General features: G+C 44.3%; 1 protein-coding gene across 1 annotated transcript in view; it reads left to right on the top strand.

The window, feature by feature from the left end:
- The window catches only part of LOC147737118 (uncharacterized), an 86606-nt gene extending 66632 nt beyond the window's left edge, over positions 1-19974 (top strand). Inside the window, exon 2 of the mRNA XM_086964544.1 lies at positions 8570-19974. Coding sequence (XP_086820670.1) covers positions 9381-10898 — 1518 coding nt within the window. The 5' untranslated portion in view covers positions 8570-9380 and the 3' untranslated portion in view covers positions 10899-19974. The remainder of the gene's footprint in view (positions 1-8569) is intronic.
- The last annotated feature ends 1451 nt before the right edge of the window (positions 19975-21425 follow it).

A 21425-nucleotide genomic window follows, 5' to 3' on the forward strand; every position in this document is an offset into this window, starting at 1 on the left:
CGCAGTAAGGGTCAAGAAAGGTTTTTGTCCTAGGACTGGGGTGCACTGCCCTACGCTAACGCTAAGACTTGAGAAGAGTGGAAAATCAGTGGAGTATGAGGTGCAAGAGGGCGAGGGTAAAAAACCTGTAACCCCCCCCAGTGGAGTGTCAACCTAGACTGACACTGTATCAAGACAAAACAGAAACCCATGCACACTCTAGAGTAAGTACGTTGAAAAGTTAAAATAGAATCAGATACAGTTATGGAGACAAAGGCATGGAAAACACAATGGCAATAGTAATATTCAAAACAAGAGCAAAATGTTTCGTCGCGTGTGGCACAATATGCCTGCGACTATTCAGGGCTGTACAAAAATGAATAGAAGCCGACGGTTGCTCAATCAGTGATAATTCCAACCTGACCGGGCTCAGGACCAGATAAAAGCATATGTTTCAAGTAGTGTTTCCCGCACAAATAATCCTTATTGGGTGAAGGAAAAGAATAGGATTGCGTAAATCTGACCATGGCGTTAGACAATGTTCAAGAGCATGTATTGAAGTGCTGTTCATAGAAAACCCATCGGTATTGGGTGAAGTAAGGATATAGGGCGAGATACGTGCTAATGGACAGGTGCGCCCAGCAGGCGTGTCATCTCGTGTGTCGGCTAGCGGGTATTATCATGATCCACAAAATGGCCGGCTCCCGGAATCTTCCAAACCATTCTTGCCAATCAAAATGGAAAGCGGCCCGCGCTCCAGTCACTCAGCTCACCGGGCAAGCTTATGGTCATAGTTCTGCATGTGGCACCCCCGCTTCGCCATGTCAGGTGGATAGCAGTCACGCTGTTGGCAATGCAGGTCCAATGTGGCTACGGCGAGAGTGAAACACTGCACAGTGTATAGGGCGCGGGGTAGGCAGTGGCAAAAATCGGCAGTGTAATGTGAGCAATATCGGCCACTGCTCCAGATGATGCAGGCTTACTCGCCATCCGAGAGCCGTCACTTTCTCACGGTCCCCACTCTACTGCCGCTTGCAGCACACATTCGAGCGGCTCCGGCAGGTCCCCGCACCTGATGTCATCCATGGTGTGAGCGGAGTATGAGGAGAAGGGGCGGCAAAAGGTGGCAAGGGGGAGCTCTCCTACCTGACAAGGAGGCTTTCCCCACGTTGCTCCCTAGAGGCTGCCATTTTAGGTCGATGGTGGTGTTGCAGACAGAAGCGCCCAGATCAGTTCACAACAGGAGCAGTGAGCTTTAAACTACCGCATCTCAGGGTACAAACTCGGGCCGCCGCGGCCGTGATCACTGGGCTCCAGGCGCCCCGCTCCCCGTCGTAGCAGCGCTCAGTTCACCGCTCAGCTCTCCAGTCGGCCAACGGGCGGCATCTTGTAGGGTGGCAGCCGCCATGCACGGGAGATGGAAAGGCTCTCTATATCCTCATTCCGGGCACCGAGTGCCGTCAAAATCGCTCTGCAGCTTCTAGACGCGTTCCGCTGCTGACCGCTTCCAGTGGCATATCGTCTGTTTTAAGGGCGAAAACACGCAGGGCCGAGGTCTGTCCGGCGGAGCTGTCACTTCAGGCAGCCATCCCGCAGTGCGCCCTCTAGCCCCCCCTTTGTGGGATTATTATGGCGTGATTTCAGAGAAGCCGTCATTTTCCGATTTCGGAGTTTACTTTGCGTGGAGGACCCTGATGCTGTCGAGGGGGACATAATGTCCAACCATTCATCTGCATCTTCCGGGGTGTCGAAGAAGTTTGCTTTTTGGTCATATATGACTTTCAGGCAAGCAGGGAAGAGTAGGGCATACTTCAGATTAAGAGTTCAAAGCTTCTTTTTTGTCGCCTGATATGAGGACCTTTCCACTGTACTTGCCTCGTGTAATCAGGGTTTTTATAAGATCCTTTGATTTTCATATTGTATTCGGGATCCCTCTCTGTCCTTTTAAAGCAGCGTGTCTCGATCCCTGAAGTTCAGGATCCAAGCAATTATGGGACAGGGCATGGCCCCTTCTGTTGGTCTGCCTGACGGAATTCTGTGTGCCCTTTCCACACAGAAAAAGTCTCAGAGGCCCTCCGAGGCCACATGCTCCCTGAGCCGTTGCTCCATAAACTTGGTAGCGTTGGGCCCTTCACATCCTTCCGACAGACCTTTAACGTGAACATTATTCCTCTGAGCTCTTCCCTACGCATCATCAATCCGTTCCTGTTGTCCCAACACTGGAGCTGTAGCTGTGTCCGTTGCATTGCTTGCTCTTTGTGCTGTGGCACCAGTGAGTATATTATCTTTAACGCTGGTGGCAAGTTTAGCATGGTCTGCTTTCAGAAGTGTGAATCCTGTTGATAGGGAGCCGATTTGTTGCTCTATGCCTTTTCTGGAGTCCCGAACTTCCTGTAGGATTAAGTCTAGTTTGTCGGGTTCTGAAGTCATGTTTGTTGGTGGGACACAGCTCAAGGAAGGCTGATGAGAGGCGGTGGTCCGTATTCTCCATTTGTTGTTTGCCTGTAGGTGTGGTCGTCTCCGGGACTTTACTTTTGGGGCCTCCCATTTTTATTTGTTTCCCTGCACAGCACCCGGAGGCCACACAGCGTGCCTATGGATAGAAGTGTCTATTTGGGTGCAATGTCTCTGTTATTGCACGGGGTGATGCACTGACTTCAGCAGGCAGGTCAGTGTGGTCTGTCGTATGTATGGTTCTAGCCTGAACCAGTGGGCCCCAGTAGGCGATTCTGTGTAGTGTCTTCGGTAGTTTCCTCCAACTCACAGCCCCCCACCCCACTGTGTTGTTGCACAGGTAGCTGATAAATTATGTTACCCAAGTGAACACTTTGCTTTTAAGTTGGTGAATTCTCTTTCAAGCAGTTAGCTCGGTTCCATTCTCGAGTTGCCCTTTGTTGTATGCGGTGTCCACTCTGTCCCAAGCCTGAACTACCTCCAGGAGCTCCTTCGTTCACCCTCCAGTGTCTGCGTGCTGCAATGGGGGAGGAGCACGGTGACTTATGTTGGTAGGTGCAGCAGAGTGTCTTGCTTCCCTCAGTAGGCCATATGATGCGTAACACTTCACACAGTGGGGATTCCTCCGCCCAGCATCAGGGAAGGCCCATGTTTATGGGCAGTATCCTGGGGCCTACTCAACCTCTTTGTGTATATAAAGTAGAAGAAGGGTGGATGGGGGAGCACCGAGAGGCTCTACTCACCATTTTTCTTTCGTGGTCGAGCACAGCCACTGCATGTGTGTTCGTCCCAGGCCAGTCACAATGTCGGACAGTGCCCAGGTGTTGCCTGGAAGTGCTGCCGGGCCACCGTTAGTCCTGTGCAGAAGGGGTGTTTGGGCATTTCACATACCCAGGGGGAGCTTGCAGGTCTTCGCTCACCCACTGGAGATCGCAGCCAAGTCTGGTGTTGCGCAGGGGCGAGGTTGTGAGCTGTACCGTGTTGACTGCGCCAGTTTGCTGGCCTCTGTTGCCGGCCATCCAACCCCCGGGGCCCCACTTAGGCCTGCCTCCACTCTCCAGCCCCCTGCTCGTGGTCTGTCCAGTGGTCCCAGTAGTTCAGTACAATGCAGGTTTGGGGGGAGGGTGGACACAGCCTTCCGCCACCAAAGCTGGAGAGGCGCAGGTTCGCTCAGTGTGTCATGCCGGGGACGGGTCCAGAGGCCTCAGTGATGCAGCTCTCAGGGTCCTTGCCCGCATCCAGGGTTCTCTCTATAGCCCCGGAATGCAGGAGTCCCCAACTGGTTGGATTATCGTACCTCTCTGTGCCGTCCTCGTCCCCGTGATCTCTCAAACCGGTGTTGTTTAACCCGTATCGGGATCAGGCGAATTGGTTTGGCCTCAAATGGATTCAGCACAGTCGCTGTGTTTGGCTGCCCAGAGGTCCCATCAACTGTTTTAGAGTGGGTATATCATCCGCCTTCCGCTGTGCAGTCACACTTCTCTCGTCTGGGTGCAGGATGCATCCTAGCAAAACAGGATTTGGCAGCATTAGTTGGTCTGGGCGTGGAGCTGTCTCAGAGTGTGTCCACTATGCACAGAGGTTGGTCACGCTCTGTGGTTGTGAGTGACTGTATTGGAGAGGGAATGTCTGTGTGAGTGGCTGTAAGGATGTGTGAATGGTTATGTCAGTGGTTATGTGGGTGTGTGAGTGGTTGTATGGGGAGTGAGAGGCTGTCAGTGACTGTATGGGTCAGTGAGAGACTGTGTCAGTGGCTGTATGGGTAAGTGAGTGGGTGTTTGGGTGGCTGAATGGGTAAATACGTGGGTGTATGAGTAAGTGGCAGTGTGAGTAGCTTTATAGGGGAGTATGTGGGTGTATGAGTACTTGTATGGGTGAGCGAAAAAAAGCAAAGGTTACAGGGACGTTATAGGTAGGAAATAGCATCAAAAACTTCAGAAATTCACAGAAAAAAGGGTACAGGGACATTTACTTAGGATCAGATTTTACACACACAAAACCATATCAACTCAGCAGTTATCGTTACATGGGCTAACTATAACTTACGCCACCCACAATGCACTGCTTATGAAGCGGGCAGAGAAACACATGAAGAAATTGCTTCTGCCTGTAGAGCGTAGGATTTTAAGCTGCTTCCTACGGGTAGGAACAATGCTGGCTCCCTCTGGCATCACGGAGGCTTAGGGACCCCCGCTGGCCCCCAACAATAATGATGTGGGTGCCCTGGGTGGGCTCAAGGGCACCCACCCTTTACGGGCAGGGCCTTTTTTGTAAATCTTTCTTTATGCGTGGTAAAGACTTCTGTGGTAAAGCTGTTACTTGGTCAAGGCATATGCATGGTAAAGACTTGTGTGGTAAAGGTGGTATGTGGTCAAGGCATATGCATGGTAAGGACGTATGTGGTGAAGGTGGTACGTGGTAAAGACTTGCGTGGGAAAGGTGTTACGTGGTCAAGGCATATGCATGGTAAAGACTTGCGTGGTAAAGGTGGTACGTGGTAAAGGTATTGCGTGGTAAAGGCATTTGTTGGAATGTATGACATTATAATTAGTCTAATCCTGCACAATCTCTTGACTTGAAACTAAACCATCCATTTCTCTTCCTACCCTGGAAGGGGAGTTACTCCTTCATTTTGTGGAAGTGAAACTCTGTTTCCAGTGTCAGAGTCAGATTGGGGTCTGTGAATTCTCACTTACTAACTCACAAGTTAGCGTTCATTCACAAACTGACAAGGCGAAGCTTGCGTGCGCTGCATTTACTAGTGTGTGATTCTACACACGCAAAACATGTACACCTGTCAGCGATCATCTGACTAGTTTAGTTTTCAAACATTGTTGAAAGAGCTGCTTAGTCCTAAAAACTCCAACTCTTTGAGCATAAATAGGATAAGCTGTAAACAACTATTCTGGGGACACAGACAAGCCCACTGACACTTAGGGCCAGATGTATCAAAGGGCTTTACCCATCTGTGTCTATGGGGAAATGTGTTGATACATATGGCCCTAAGAGAGAAACAGTAATAACACTTAATCACATGCCCTGGAAAGCCCCCTAGTCCTGCTCATCATACAGACCCATCTCCCTCCTAAACATTCTTGCTAAACTATTCACAGGCATTCTGGCACACAACCTAGTCCGTTCATAATGGCCTTATGACTGCAAGTCACAGCAGTAGTGAGATAATACTGTGCCGTTAATGAAATGGATGCTTTCCAACACTGAGAGGACACTGGACACAATGTCTGCCAAGGGCCCGATTTACATTTAGGCGGATGGTTTATTCCGTCATAAATGTGGCAGGTGTCCCGTCCACCCTATTAAAAGTGCATTATATCCTGTGTCAGTTGTAATAAAGCGGACGGGATCTGTCATGTTTGAAGCAATAACCTGTCCGATAAACTCTAAATCAGGCCCTATGTCTGCAGCAAGTGTTGTTGAAGGAGCAAGAGCCAGCATTATAGGAAGAGGGCCTAGAAACAGATATAGTCCCAGAGTCACTGAAGTACCTACCTCTTCACTTCCTCTGTTTTAACCTCATTTGCACCTACCTGTGCGCCTGCTCTGTTTGTACCTCATAGGTACCTATATGTGCACCTCATCTGTTTATACCTCACAAGCACCCACCTGTGCACTCTCTCTGTTTATAGCTAATAGGCCCCTTCCTGTGCACCTCCTCCTTTAGTACCTCCCAGGTGAGCTTCTGAAATGAAGCTTGTGAGCTCCGTACTGCCAACCACGGCCTCAGGCCATTATCTGCATCTGCTGTGTGCATGCTTCAAGTGTGTCTCCCTGCCTCACCCAACAATGAACCCTGTGGAGTGAGTACACAAATAGAGGGGAGTAGGGAGCTGAAGGACATGGAATGAGGTAAACCTGGATAAAAGAAATATGGGATGGGAGAAATGGCACTTCACCTGTGGACAACAGACACCTCCTCCCGCTCTACCAAAGCCCTGTTGAGTCACAAAGTAGCATTGTGGCCTTCAAACAGACAACAATAAGTCAAATATCTTGTAAATGTTGAAAAACAAAAACAATTATTTATATGCACACATCTGTTGGATTGGGAGATATTTCAGTTAAATTATTGGTTGTGATGGATTCTCTATAAGGAATAAATGACTGATATCGTTGAATAATAAATGTCATGAATTAATGTTTGTTTGCCATATCTGTGTGCGCAATATAAAGACGGGCCTTTGCAATCAGCCCCTCATTCTGTTTCACAGAAAACCCTGGAAGGAGCTGCTGATTGAAATACAACAGGATCTTAACTTTACCTACTTTAGGAAGAACCAAAGACTCACTTTTTAAGTTGTCTTTCAGGGCAGAATCAGTCAATAGTTCAGGGGAGATGGATATATATTACGCTGATAGAAAATCCACCTCAACTCAGGATAATGCTCCAGTCTTCCAGGTTAGAAGGATCCAGAAATGCTTGAGCCAGGAGGGCTGTAAAATGTGTTGAAGGTGACTTAGGGGCTTATTACGAGTGTGGCGGTCTTCCAATGGGACTACCACAGCGGAGGTACCAGGCAGACTGCCAAGCCCATTGAGAGCCCGCCGCCGGATTATGACCTAAATCCAGGGTGGGTGGGCGGTGCAGCAGCGGTCTCGCGGCGGCTGTATTAGGCTCATTGGAGAGCCTAAATAGCAACCACCACCTTAAGAGTGCCTGCAGCACGTTCCTGCACCATGTCATGCATGCCACACTGTGCAGGAACAAGGGCGCAATTCCATGAGGTACACAACATGTGCCCCCCGCATGCAACCCCAGGAGAAGAATCGGCCGGGGCCCTGTGAGGGCCCCCTTACCTGCATGTCCTTTATCCTTTTCATGGTGGGTCCCCGCCATGAAAAGGGCGGTGGATATGCAGACGTAATATGCTCTGCGACATCGGCACTGCCAACATATTCAGGGTGTTTGCAGACCGCCTCCACAGCGGGATCCTTGATCCTGGCGGGGTGGCGGTCTTGTGGCGGTCCTCCCACCACACTCATAATACGGTGGTCAGACCGCTAGGATGGTGGCAGTTGGACCACCACCGTGCGTACGGCGTGGAGAAGTGAGGCTCACCGGTTAGAGGAGGCAGACCCTGAAGCAGGGGTCAGACCCGGGACCAGGGTTCGATCCCCGACGCCGCAGGGTCTTGAGCTCAAATGTCCACGGACTCGATAATTCTCGCTTCGGTGCCTACTCAAATCAGGGGTTCACACTCTGCAACTCTGGGCAATAGCTTGCTCAATCTCCACTACGGCCCCCCGCGGCGGGATGCCTGGCTTTCACCTTGGGGGTAACCAGTAGGGGACATCTCACAGGGAAAAACCAGGACGGGTTCCCAAAGCAAGCGCCTTGAGACCCTCTAGTGGTGATAAGTGTGCTATATAAGAAGCCATATTACATTATTTATTACATTATTATCATGAGGGCCGTCGCACTCATAGTAAGGCCCTTAATGAGCTGCAAGGTAAAGGCGGGAGTTGACATTTGAGTTGATCCAGTGTGAACATGAAAGCATTGTGAAAAAGGTGTCTGGAGTTACCTTTGATATATATACTTCCTAAAGAGTTACCTTTGTCATATATACTTCCTAAAGAGTTACCTTTGTCATATATACTTCCTAAAGAGTTACCTTTGTCATGTATACTTCTTGAAGAGTTACCTTTGTTATACTCTTCCTAAAGAGTTACCTTTGTTATACACTTCCTGAAGAGTTACCTTGGTTAAATACTTCCTGAAGCTTCCTGAAGAGCTACCTTTGGTAGATACTTTCTGAAACTGAATTAACAGCAGCGCTTCCTGAATCCTCTCTTTTTCAACAATTTGTTCTGTTTAAATGAAATCTTGTCCATGTATATCTACCTAAAACTGTCTATGTAGCATGAGTGCTCTGTGACTGCCCTTTCTTTAGTAAGTTACTCAGTGAATAATGGTAAATCACTGCTTTTTCAGAAGTAAATAAGATGTGACATGTTCAACCACAGTTTTAATGAAATATCTATGTATGGTAAAATGTTCCTTACTAAATTTCAAATATGGTAGCGAAGAGATGTCTTCTACAGCTGATTAAATATTGTGTATTCACATTATATTACATTTGCATTTAGTAATATTGCATTTCTTTACATCCAACAGAAAATAAGCCTTAAATGCACGGATTGATTATGAATAATGAAGAAAACACATCAAACCTGCAACAATTATCAAAAATAAGGAGCTCCAAAAACTTCAGTGCAATCAGAGGCAGAGGACAGATCCAGGAAGAAGCAGTCAAAGGCAATTCAGTGAGTGAACGAGTCTGAGCTCTGCACCTCGACACCCCAAGACGAAGAAATGACCTCAACAAAATTAAGACAACCAAGACAACAAAACTGACACACCACCTGCATAAACAAGTGTCCAACACCAGCTTTGATCATGAGGCTGGCATGAGAGTTGGAGGAAGGTCTTGTGTCTATTTGGGATCCATAGCTTGGAACAAACTCCCTCTTCAGCTTTGAGCTGTTAGCAACATGATAATGTTTAAAAAAGGTTGAAAACTTGGCTTTTTGTCAATGTTTGAAACAACCGGATTTACTTTCTTTTCTGACCTCTGCTTGGCCCCGGGACACTCTTTGGAGTAGCTGTACACATTACAAGTCGCTTCATCATCATGTTATGGCTAGATCACTGCTTCGCTATCTAAACTGGCAACAGAGCACCATTCAGTGCTCTAGGTGTATTGCAAACTCTTTCTAGCCAAACCAAAGGCACCAGGGAAAAGCACATCAAAGTGGAGCCTAACAACTGAAGGGAAAAGGAACGAGTGGTTCTGCTGCCTAAAGCACAGAGTATTGTCCCAATTTGCACCTACCGGAAGGAAGATTAAGCTTTACCCGAAGCATGCGTAGCCATTATCCATTCTAAAAATGCAATCACCCACAAGGAAGCCTTACTTATGTTATGAATGTGGCAGGTATTTAGTGAGTCTTGTATTTTATTGTTAAATCTAAATCAAGTGTCCAAAATATCACACACATACAGGGAATGTGAAAATAACGCAAGTGGTTTATTAACTATGCTGACCCTTCAGGAAACACGGTCAGGAGACAAAACGTGCAATTGCATTGAATATGTCAAGAACTTTAGCCAATTAGAAACCCTAAAAGAGCATCAGCGAATACAAACAGGGGGAAAACCATACCATTGCACTGAATGTCTAGAGAGCTTCAGTCAAATTGCAAACCTCCACAGACATCAGAGAAAACACACAGGGGAAAAACCATACCATTGCAAGGAATGTGTAGAGAGCTTCAGTCAAATTGCAAACCTCCACAGACATCAGCGAATACACACAGGGGAAAAACCATACCTTTGCAAGGAATGTTTGCAGAGCTTCAGTCGGTTATCACACTTCCAAACACATCTGCGAATACACACAGGGGAAAAACCATACCATTGCAATGAATGTGTAAAGAGCTTCAGTCGGTTATCACACCTCCAAACACATCTGCGAATACACACAGGGGAAAAACCATACCATTGCAATGAATGTGCAAAGAGCTTCAGTCAAATTTCAAACCTTTACACACATCAGAGAATACACACAGGGGAAACACCATACCATTGCAAGGAATGTGTAAAGAGCTTCAATCAGATTTCGCAGCTATACACACATCAGAGAATACACACAGGGGAAAAACCATACCATTGCAGTGAATGTGTGAAGAGCTTCAGTCAGTTACAAGAACTTCAAGCACATCAGCGAACACACACAGTGGAAAAACCATACAATTGCAAGGAATGTGTGCAGAGCTTCAGTCGGTTATCACACCTCCAAACACATCTGCGAATACACACAGGGGAAAAACCATACCATTGCAATGAATGTGCAAAGAGCTTCAGTCAAATTTCAAACCTTTACACACATCAGAGAATACACACAGGGGAAACACCATACCATTGCAAGGAATGTGTAAAGAGCTTCAATCAGATTTCACAGCTACACACACATCAGAGAATACACACAGGGGAAAAACCATACCATTGCAGTGAATGTGTGAAGAGCTTCAGTCGGTTACAAGAACTTCAAGCTCATCAGCGAACACACACAGGGGAAAAACCATACCATTGCAAGGAATGTGTAAAGAGCTTTAGTCAATTATCAACCCTCCTTAGACATCAGAAAATACACACAGGGGAAAAACCATACCATTGCAGTGAATGTGTGCAGAGCTTCAGTCGGTTAGCACATCTCCAAACACATCAGCGAACACACACAGGGGAAAAACCATACCAGTGCAGTGAATGTGTGAAGAGCTTCAGTCGGATAACAGCCCTCCGGAGACATCAGCGAATACACACTGAGGAAAAACCATACAATTGCGGTGAATGTGGAAGTAGCTTTACTTACTCTTCAGCACTAAGAAATCATCAGCGAGCTCACAAAGGGGAAACAAATCTTTTAAATGCCATGAATGCTTGAAAAGCTGTAGTCCATTATCACTCCTAAACAGGCATCAGCGAACACACGCAGAAGAAAAGCCTTCAAGTGCAATAAATGTGTGAAGCAATGTAGTCAATTATCAAGCCTATGTAGACATCTGCTTGCACACACTCTGTAAATACTGTACAACTGTAGTGAGTGTAGAAGTACCTGTAGGAAATCTTTTGCATTAAGGATTCATCCGTTAATGCTCACAGAGAAAAATCCTTTCAGGTGCAGTGAATGTGTGAATATCTTCTGTCAGTTATTAAACCTTCGGATACATCAACTAACATACACAGAGTAAAAATGAGCATTGCAATGAATGTCAGAAGTGATTTTGTCAATTGCAGACACACCTGGGCTAAACCTTACAATTGCACTAAAAGTGTGACAAGCTTTTGTCAATTTCTTATCCTTTTTTTTTTTTTTAAATAAACAATCTTTATTGCAGATTTTTGTTAACTATACATTTGAGACCATGTGGTGATTATACAATCAAACATAAGTAGATACAAATTACAGCTCAATATTTTGTTGAAGATATATGTAAAGATGTAGAAACAAAAAGGAAAAAAAAAAGAAAAGAAAGGAGTACATAAACAGGAAAGGAGAGAAGACAATTTTATATAATATCAACATATTCCGGTTTCTAATGTCTCCGATTATTCCCCCTAATCATTCTCTTCTATCCAGTCAAGTAGGAGACCCCAAATCTTCATTCCTCTTCTACGAGTATTATACCCTTTGTTTCTATAGATAGCAACTTCAATGCTACATGTTGCCAGCAGTCTGGCCCTCCACTGTATATATGACGGTGGTATTGGATCAAGCCAGGCTGACGCAATACACAGACGAAGCACCCCCATCGCGACAAAAATTAGCCCCTTAATCTGTTTTGGCCTTTCATTGTTTGACACCCCCAGCATGATTTCTGATGTTGTGATGTTTACCTCATAATGCGCTATCTCTGTGAGAAAGCTTGATATTTCAGCTATTAGATTAGTTAGCGAGTCACAGGAGGCAAACATGTGAATGGCATCTGCCGCTGGGAATGAGCAGTGTGGACAAGTTGTGCCTTTCCCAGTTCCCCACTTAGCTATTTTAGATGGAGTATAATACAATGAAAAATAGGTCTTATAAAATTGTGCTGGAAGCCTTATGGACATAAGGCATGAAAGTGACAATTCATATGAATATGCCAAACTTTGGTTAGATAATCCAAGTTTGGTCTGCCATGCTATTATATGTTTGTTCATGTCATCTGGTAACAATATATTCATAGCCCCATAGATTTCACCAATTTTTGAGGGCGTTTCCCTATATAAGTTACCTATGAAAGAACATGGTTGAAATTTAATCCGGCCACCCCCTTTCTTCAGTAAAAAATCTCTCACTTGAAGAAATTTAAAAAAATCCCTATTAGGAATATTGAATTCTAACTTTAATTCGGCAAATTATTTAAATCCATTAGTCGAGAAAAAACTACCAAGATGGGTAATCTCCAGATCGTTCCATTTCTTTATATAATTGTCGTGGAAGATCTCAGGGAGATCTGAATTCTGATTTACGGGAGTGTAATAGGAATAGCGACCTATTCCTAATAGTTTTTTAACATTCCCCCAGACTTTGCTTAGATTATTGATAGTCTTAAATTTGACTTTTTTGAAATACCCGTCATTAACATGTCGCCATAGGCATCCAGCGGCCCCTTCTCCCAAAATAAGTTCTTGTGGTGTTAATATATTGCCGCTGCCTCGGTTACCAGTTATAAGACTCAAGCTATACCTTAATACTGTGGCCCAGTAGTATAACCTAAAGTTGGGGAGAGCCCAACCTCCACGTTCTCTTGAATTAGTGAGCCACCTCAATGCCCTGCGCGGTCGATTATATCCCCAGACAAATCTAGAGAACAATGTATCTATATTTTTAAATACCTGTGGGGAAAATTCTAAACAGATAGCCTGAAAAAAATACAGAAACTTAGGTAAAAACAACATCTTAATTACGTTAGTTCGACCACCAATAGTTAGATGGAGATTATTCAGTCTGGTCAGTTCTTTCTTGGTGCGTTGTATAAGTGGATCTATATTGATGCTGACAATGCACTCTATAGCAGCACAGATGCTGACCCCCAAATATGTCGCCTTTTCAGTTACTCTAAAGTCATTCATCATAATCTTGTTATTCAACACAATCTGTGTCTTACTAGCATTCAGTTTATACCCAGAGGCTTCACCAAAGAGTAGTGCTTCTGTTTCTATCACACTTATAGTATTTATAGGGTCTCCTGTAACAATCGCGATGTCATCAGCATATCCTAAGCATTTTGTATCCATATCTCATACTAGGATAGGAGGGATTAGTGCATTATTTTCCAACCTCCGGATAAATGTATCTATATATATAGCGAATAGAAGGGGCGAGCAAGGGCACCCTTGTCTAGTCCCCCTAGTAATAGTGAAATTTTCTGACAGGATCCCGTTGATCAAGACACTGGCTCTAGGGTTTACATACAACTGTTTAATAGCAGTTATAAATTTTTCACCAATACCACGGTTTGCCATTGCCGCCCACAGGAACTTCCAGGAGACCCTATCAAATGCCTTTTCTGCATCTAGCAGGATGAGTGCCATAGGGTCTCCTGTAGTTCCCGTGTAGTCAAAAAGAGAAATAACTCTTTGTACATGGTCGATAGTAGACCTTCCTGGTATAAACCCGTGTTGCCTCTCAGAGACTATTTTATGAATCAAAGGTGCCAGTCGTGATGCTAATAATTTAGAATAAATTTTGGAGTCCCCGTTTATCAGGGTAATTGGTCGATAAGATCCCATTTCCTGTTGGTTTTTATTTTTTTAGGAAAAACTACTATTTTCGCTGATGACCATGACCTCGGTGGGTTCCCCCCTTGCCCAATGGATTGAAAAAGTTCTAAAGCAATCCCCCTGATTTGTGGCGCAAATTTTACATAAAATTCTGTGGGTATTCCATCCAAACCTGTTGCCTTACCATTAGCCATGGAATTCACTGATAATAGAATTTCTTCCCACTGTATGGGACCATCTAGTATATCTCGATCTTCTGTATCCAGCTGATCTTTGGTAGTTAGACCCAAATCTAAATCGGGTTTACGTCCCATATTATCGGTTTCCTGATATAAGTTCTGATAGAACTTCTGGAAAGCAGTTCTAATATCAGAAGGTTCTACAATCAGGCCTGCTACCAGATCGATGATTTCTTTTATTAAAGTACTTGACGATTCTTCCCGGGTTCGGACAGCTAATTGGTGGCCTACCCTTTCGCTTAACTCATATGTTTTCTCTTTCTTAGAGTTTGCACTTGCAATCGCCTTTTCGATTAAAATTTCCGAGATGTAGTTCTTTGCGATTGCTACCCTACTTACAGCAGAGTCTACTTCCCTGCCTTCATGTACTGCTTTGATCAAATCCTCCTCAGCATTACATAGATTCTGATCAAGAGCTGTCATTTTTCTCCTCCTTTCTTTATTAAGCCGAAGAGAAAAACGCATGGTTTCGCCCCTAATACAAGCCTTCAGGGTATCCCACACTACATCCACTGTTGCAGACCCTATGTTTTCAGACAGGAAAACCGGGATCCATGTTCTCATATATTGACAATATTCTTCATTATATAAAAGTGCCTTTTCAAACGTCCATGTATTTAGTGAAGGTTTATCTATACCACACGTAAGGCTGAGTACTAGTGGATTATGATCCGAGAGGATTCTTGGCAGTTTTTCTATTTGGCACCCTGATTTCAAAACGTTAGACATAAACATATAATCTAACCTTGCGTGTTTTGAATGTGGGTGAGAAAAATAGGTATACCTAGGATCCCCTGGATGTTTCGCTATCCATCCATCTACTAAACCATGTAACCCACACATATCTTTTAATGCTTGAAAAACGTTATGCTTCCTCCCACGAAATTTAAACTCTGGACCCATAGACCAATCGGTAGGTAGGTGAATATTTAGATCCCCGCACACTATCAACAGGAGGGGCACAAGTTCATCTGAAACATTGATCAGCACGTCTGGATCGTCAGTAACGTTTCCATAAACGGTGCAAAGTGTTAATTTATTCTTCCCGTTATTATATCCACACTCTACTATAACATATCGTCCCGATTTATCCGCAGCTGATCTTGAAAACTGCAGCCCTGGCCCTTTTGCTAAAATCGCCACCCCCTTAGTACGTGAACCTTGTGTAGTGGCGGAGATGAGTCGGTATCCAAGTGTTTGTAGTAGATGTTTTTGTGCCCCTTCGATATGTGTTTCTTGTAGACAAATAATATTGGCAGATGAAAGCTTGAGTCCCTCTGCCACTTTCTGTCTTTTCTTTACATCGTTGAGGCCACATATATTCATTGAAAGTATTTTTAATTTAGCCATACCAGTTGTTTATTATTACCAAATAATTGTTTTCTAAGTTGTGTTCTACAAAGGAGCTTCCCCCCAGTAATTTCTTTCCTTATGTTTCTCTGCGTGTATCGCACACCTCCGGTAAATCCCTTTGAACCTGGTCTCCCCCCCCCACCCCCTTAACCTCCCCTTGAGGCATCCTGGGTCCAGTAGGATCCAGGTGTGGGCGTCCGGTTGGTCAGGGCGCCTTCGTGCACTCCCACCCCCTGCCCCGCATGGGAGTTATAGTTACTTAGAAAAGAAAAAGTCTATAAAGGCGAGAGCTTTACACCAATTGTTGATAGTCATATATTAAATCCTATTTAGTTAGTGATTAATATTTTTCTCCTCATATTGATCACAACAACATACTTTTTGTAGTACTTATGGTCTGTTCTGCATCATAAGAGAAGAAGAAAGGAAAAAAAAAAAAAAATTATGCGTATGTGGATACATCTTTTTTTTTGTTTCTCTGTTTCCTTCCCTTTCTTTCTCTCCTTTCTTCTCTCTTCTACCCATTTTTCTTCCCTTTTCTCCCTTCCTTCCCCCCTTGAACATTTCTGATATCACTTTTTTGTGGTCTTGGAGATTTCTTTAAGATAATTTTCAGCCTGTATTTCGCTGGTGAAGCTGTGGGTTGATCCCCTGAAAACTATTTTCAGTCGGGCAGGGTTCTGTAAGAATACTTTTGCACCTATCTGCTCGAAGGGAGTAAATAGCTGCCTCAACCTCCACCTCCTCTCAACAGTTGCATGGGCAAAGTCAGGTCTTACAAAAAATGCGGTGCCATTAAATTCTCTCTTGCTTGTAGGACGAGCTATGTCATAAATAGTATCTCGAAGTAAAAAATTTCCAAAAAACACCAGCATTGCCCTTGGGTATTTAGATTGGTTCTGCGATTGCTTAGGTTGGGTAAGGGGGAAGCGATGGGCTCGTTGAACCTCTCTCTCTAGATCCCAGTTTTGTAGTTCAGGGAGGGCTGTTTTGAGAAGTTTAATTACATACCCCCTAGGGACATTGCCTTTGACGCCTTCCGGGAGCCCCAGGAAGCGGAGGTTGTTTCTCCTTGATCTATTCTCCTGGTCCTCGATCTTTGTCAGCAGGTCCTGTATAATTCCTTCTTGTGTTTTTTCCTGTTTTTGAAGATAAGTAACATCCTTCTCAAGATGATCAGTTCGTGTTTCAACTGAAACCATCCTTTCTGAGATTGCTAAACAGGTGCTTCCCACCTTGTTAACTGCCCCTTGCAGCTTTTGAATGGCTAATTGATGCTTTTGAGTGTCTGTTTTAACATCTTTATGAAGTTTCTTTATGGAGCTTAATATATCTTTCAAAGATGGCTCGGTTGCTTCACCTATTCCCTCGTGTTGAGAGATATCCCCAGTTGAATCCTCTCCACTTTCTTGAGCCAGTGTTATTTCCTTTGATTTTTTAGGTTTAAGGTTTTTTCGTATATTAATTGGCTCTGGGTTGCTTCCCTGATCAGTGGTATCTTCATAAGCCGATTTGTTTAATTTTTTATTCCTTATTTTTCTGGTCTCGAGTATTTTCCGTGGTGTAGTTCCTTGCCCTGGATCGCTATTTTTTCTAGTATCCGAATAGCCGGATATTTCCGGGGTTGATACATCTTTGTCTTGGCCTTGATTACCATCGCTTTCCCCCCTGGAAGTCGAGATGCCGGTTTCGTAGATGTCTGCATCAGATTCATCAGGCTCATCTGAGTATGAGTTCTTTTCCCGGGAGTGTAATTTGTCCAAGGAAGGGTTCTGAGTTAGATGAGTGTTGATCCCTTGAGCACAATTTAGGTTTACCCTACTTGCCCCACTTTGTATCGTTGAGTCTTGATCTATTGGTTCATAACTCACCCCTTTATTCGCCCCCACTTTAGATAATGGGCTAAAGATGTTTAAAATACTAGGCTGCGATGTAGTTGAATGCCCTGTCATTTTTGCATTTGCTTTCAGATCCTTGATGGTTTGTAGCCGCTTTGCTTTTTTGACCATTAAATCCATCTCTTCGGTGTCTTCAAAGTCTTTCTCTTTCTCTTTCTCCTTATATCTCCCCTTGATCTTTTCTTTCTTTTTCTCTAGTTCTATACCATTAGCTTTAGCAACAGTTTTAGCCACATTTTTATCACTTTTCTTGTCTTTCTTAGATTTTTCATAGTCCCCTTGTTGCTCACAGATAGTCATGTTTTTGGATTTGCCTTTATCCTTCTCTTTATCTTTTTCTTTTTCTAGGCCTTTTTTGTTGCCTTTCTCTTTCTCCTTTTCCTTCTCTTTGTCCTTTTCCCCACCTTTCGCTTTGTCCCTGTCTTTATCTTTTTCTTGTTCATTTGCATATTCATTTGCGTGTTCCTGATCTTTATTTTTTAATTCCTTGGCTTTGGCCCCTCTTGTCTCTGGTCGCCTCTGGGTTAGCTGGGTTGGCTTTGATAGCTTTGTCGTATGCACATTATCCACCTCCAATACATCTCGTGCCATTTCATTAAACTCAGCTTCTTCAATGTATTGACACCCTGTGTCTTCCACGCTGTCAGACTGAGGCATATGTTGGTCGGATACCAAGCTTAGATCGGATAGCTCCTTGAGGTCATATTGTCCAATCTCCCCCTCTCCAGTACCCATGTCATTCATTTTTTCTGTTGCCTTTTGTTTTGCTTTGTGTTCAATTGGTTCTGTCTCACCCAGCTTTGCCTTACACTCAATCGATACTGTCTGCGCCTCATGTGATGATAATGAATTCTGCCACGCATTCGTAAGCCAAAATTTTTTTTTTCAATGTGATCAGGATGCTCAGTATATCAAATGAGTCACATGTGTGCGGGCTGGGATTTAGCTGACATAGTTGATAGCATTCAATAGTGCCACACTCAGGTCTGCGTTTTCTTTTTTGTGCCTGCTGCCTATCAAGTTGTATATATTTAACGGGCCCATTGAACCTGCATACTGAGCCCTCAATACACAAAATGCAAATCTCCCTTTCGCCCCCTCCCAGCTGCTTTGGTGAGGGAAAGTTCAGGCAGCGAAAATTACTCTTCTGAAATCTCCACGAGGCCCTCTTCGCATCGTAGGCTGTTACCCTTTAAGAGGAAGGTCCCTTTTTTTTCCCCTCTTTTAGTCTTTAACACAGCTGCTGTGGCTAGGAGCAAGTGATTAGCAGCAGAGCAGAACAGATTAGATCAGCAAAGAGGTCAGAGCCACCGCGGCTGCAGAGGGGCTGATGCAAAGCCTAATGCAGAGCCAAGATGAAAGACGATGATGAAGACGGTGAAAGCTCCGGCAATCAGCACTTCACACGAGGTATATTTTCAATACCCCCCGGTAACTCTCAAAGCAATCCTGGGAGCTCTAACTGAATCTGAGTGCCGCACAAAACTGCAACTCTCTTCATAGATCATCCCCAGTAAGAATTCTCCCGCCGTCACGCATCATGCTGCATCTTACCTTCCACCAGGCGCAGGAATTGTTCGGTAGTTGCTCGGTGGCTAACATGGGAGATGGAGGAGAGAGTAGGGGGCTGCAGGCAGCAGCAGCAGGCGGGCAATTTCTTATCCTGCATAGCCTCAGCAAACACACACCTTCATTTAACTCACTTAGAAATAATCCTAGAGATGCAGTGAATTCAGAAAGAACTTACGAACATTAACAATAATATTGACTCATCTGAGGACATAGACAGGAGCAGAACAGTGCCGTTATTGTGAGATGAAGGAATTACAGGAAAACTATATAATTATGTGGGATATTTAAATACCAGATGAATGAAGACTCGACTAGAAGAAAAGAAGAACACCAAAGATTTGTAGAATAATAAAAGTGTCTGTTCCCAGTGATTGTTCACTTTGGTACACATAGTAAAAACAACGTGATATAACAGGAAATCCACTGGGAGACTAGCACAATGTGGAATAAAAGAAAAGAAAACTGGTGGTTTTTATTTGGCGACGAAGAATTACAAAGAAAAACATCCAAGAGTTCCTGTTCATGCTACCTGTAAAAGTGTAGTGAGGATACGGTTCTGCCTGCACACATTGCTATATTAGCATAAGTGAGTTAGTTGCTCAAACGCCATTTTGCTGCTTTTGCACATGACACTACATGTTTTTGTTTTTATAAAGACAAACTGCTTGCTTTTCCTTCACATGAGAACGGTCTGGTTTTCACATCTCTAGACTCACAGTGCTACCTCAAGTCTGCACAAAGTGTTCAAGGTTAAAATAACAATGTATGCTGTTGATGCAGGTTGATCGACCCACGCTCTAGACACAACACGAACACAGGTGCTCATTTCTGAAACTCAGGTGCTTTTAATATTGGACTGCATGCATGAGACTAGCACTTGGAAAAAACCTTTCCATCGACAAAGAGCTGTGCTGATCTGGGATGTGATTCACTGTACCTGACTTTGGAGGTAGGCGGTCCCCGTTTTAACCTAGAGATCCTCTATTATTATTATAATACCTAGCAAGGGGAGGGTGGTACAAAAGGCGCTATAGACCTGGTTCCACTATCATTATAATATGATTTCTCCCTTTCTATTTTATGGAATTGTAACAATGCTGATTGTATTGATTTTATGCGTCTTTTTACTGATGTTACCAACGATATTGCATCTTAGAGCACGTAGTTGAAATAAACATTTTAAACTATACCTTGTCTCTGATTACTCACATTGTGGACATTTATGAGAATAAAAATGAAATAGTGTTCTTGATTCCCACTATTCCTGAGAGGTCCCAAAGTCACTTGTTCTGTGTTGTCTAATCATTGGTAGCTTTGCTTTAGTACGGAGAACGAATGAGACACCGATGGTAAATTTTAATTACCTATACGGAATTTATGCGGTAAAGTTCAATAAGAATAACTCAGTCAAAAATAAGAGGCAGAATCTGTGGTATTTGAGGTTTTGAAAGGGGTTTTATTCCTTAAAAAGGAATTGGTTCGAACCAGGCAGATCACATTCCGTCACCACGAAGGTTCGGGAAGGGATAGACAATACTTTATTGACAGGACATCATATATATAGTCAATGCATTACAATAAAGACATATGCAGAAGGCGTAACAGCTGAGAGGAGAGATAAGAATACACATACGTAGTGAAAAAGGCGTTATAATAGGCGTGCATGAGGGCATGTACCAGAAACGTCATTATGAGGTGTCACAGGTGGGTGGATCCATAGGAGAATCCTGCAGTGTCAGCAGAAATACATGGCAGAGATGCGCGCGCAGCAGCATGACGTGTGATTGACGTGTAACTGGAGGGTGAAGGGGACTTGACATTTAACCCTACATGAGGAGACAGAAGTCTGGGGTGTCAGAACAACCTAATCCCAAATCATATCTGATATCTCGTGTTTTAGGAACTGTACTATCTAGAAGGAAAGGTCTCTCGGGCAGAGGCTATTCTATACTGGCTGCTAGTGCGTGCATAGGCGACTACGTGTCTACATGAGAAGTGAGGGGCCATGGGCCTACCATGGTAACGGAAGCTATGAATTACTTGCATGGAGACAGTGAGGCCGGGCCCTTTGCTCTACAGCTGGGAAGGATGTTGTCGTATACTGCTAGACAGGAATGTATTTTCGAGGAGCGGGGCAGATAACATGAAGGTTGAATACAGTCTTGGCAGGCAAGGCAGGCCGAACCAGGCACAGCTCGCCGCGCAGGGAGTAAGTCAAGGGTCAGGAAGCAGCAGATTGCAGCCTCCAGAGACGGAAGGCAGAAAAGGCTCGATGGCAGAAATCAGGGCCTAACTCGCCAGAGCTAGAAATACATGAAAGTGCACCATGTAAAGACGTTGGCAAGGCACACTTATGAACGGAATATCTGACCCATTCATGGTGGATCTGGAAGAGGACATGTTAACGTTGGACGCAAATGTATTTGCGTCTTCATAGCTGGAAGTGGAGGGAACATACATGTACTTGAAGCACGTACATGGAGCCGGTGGGGTCTACGATAGGGGACACAACTGACTATAAAAATTCATATTACCTCATTCCCTCCTTGTCCCCTACGGACCCTTCATGATATATCAATCCTCATTAATCTATCAATCTGTTCATGTAACATCATTTGCTCTTCTTTCTTCTTATGGCGT

Source organism: Lissotriton vulgaris, chromosome 1_1, assembly GCF_964263255.1.
Source record: "Lissotriton vulgaris chromosome 1_1, aLisVul1.2, whole genome shotgun sequence".
NCBI classification, from domain to species: Eukaryota; Metazoa; Chordata; class Amphibia; order Caudata; family Salamandridae; genus Lissotriton; species Lissotriton vulgaris.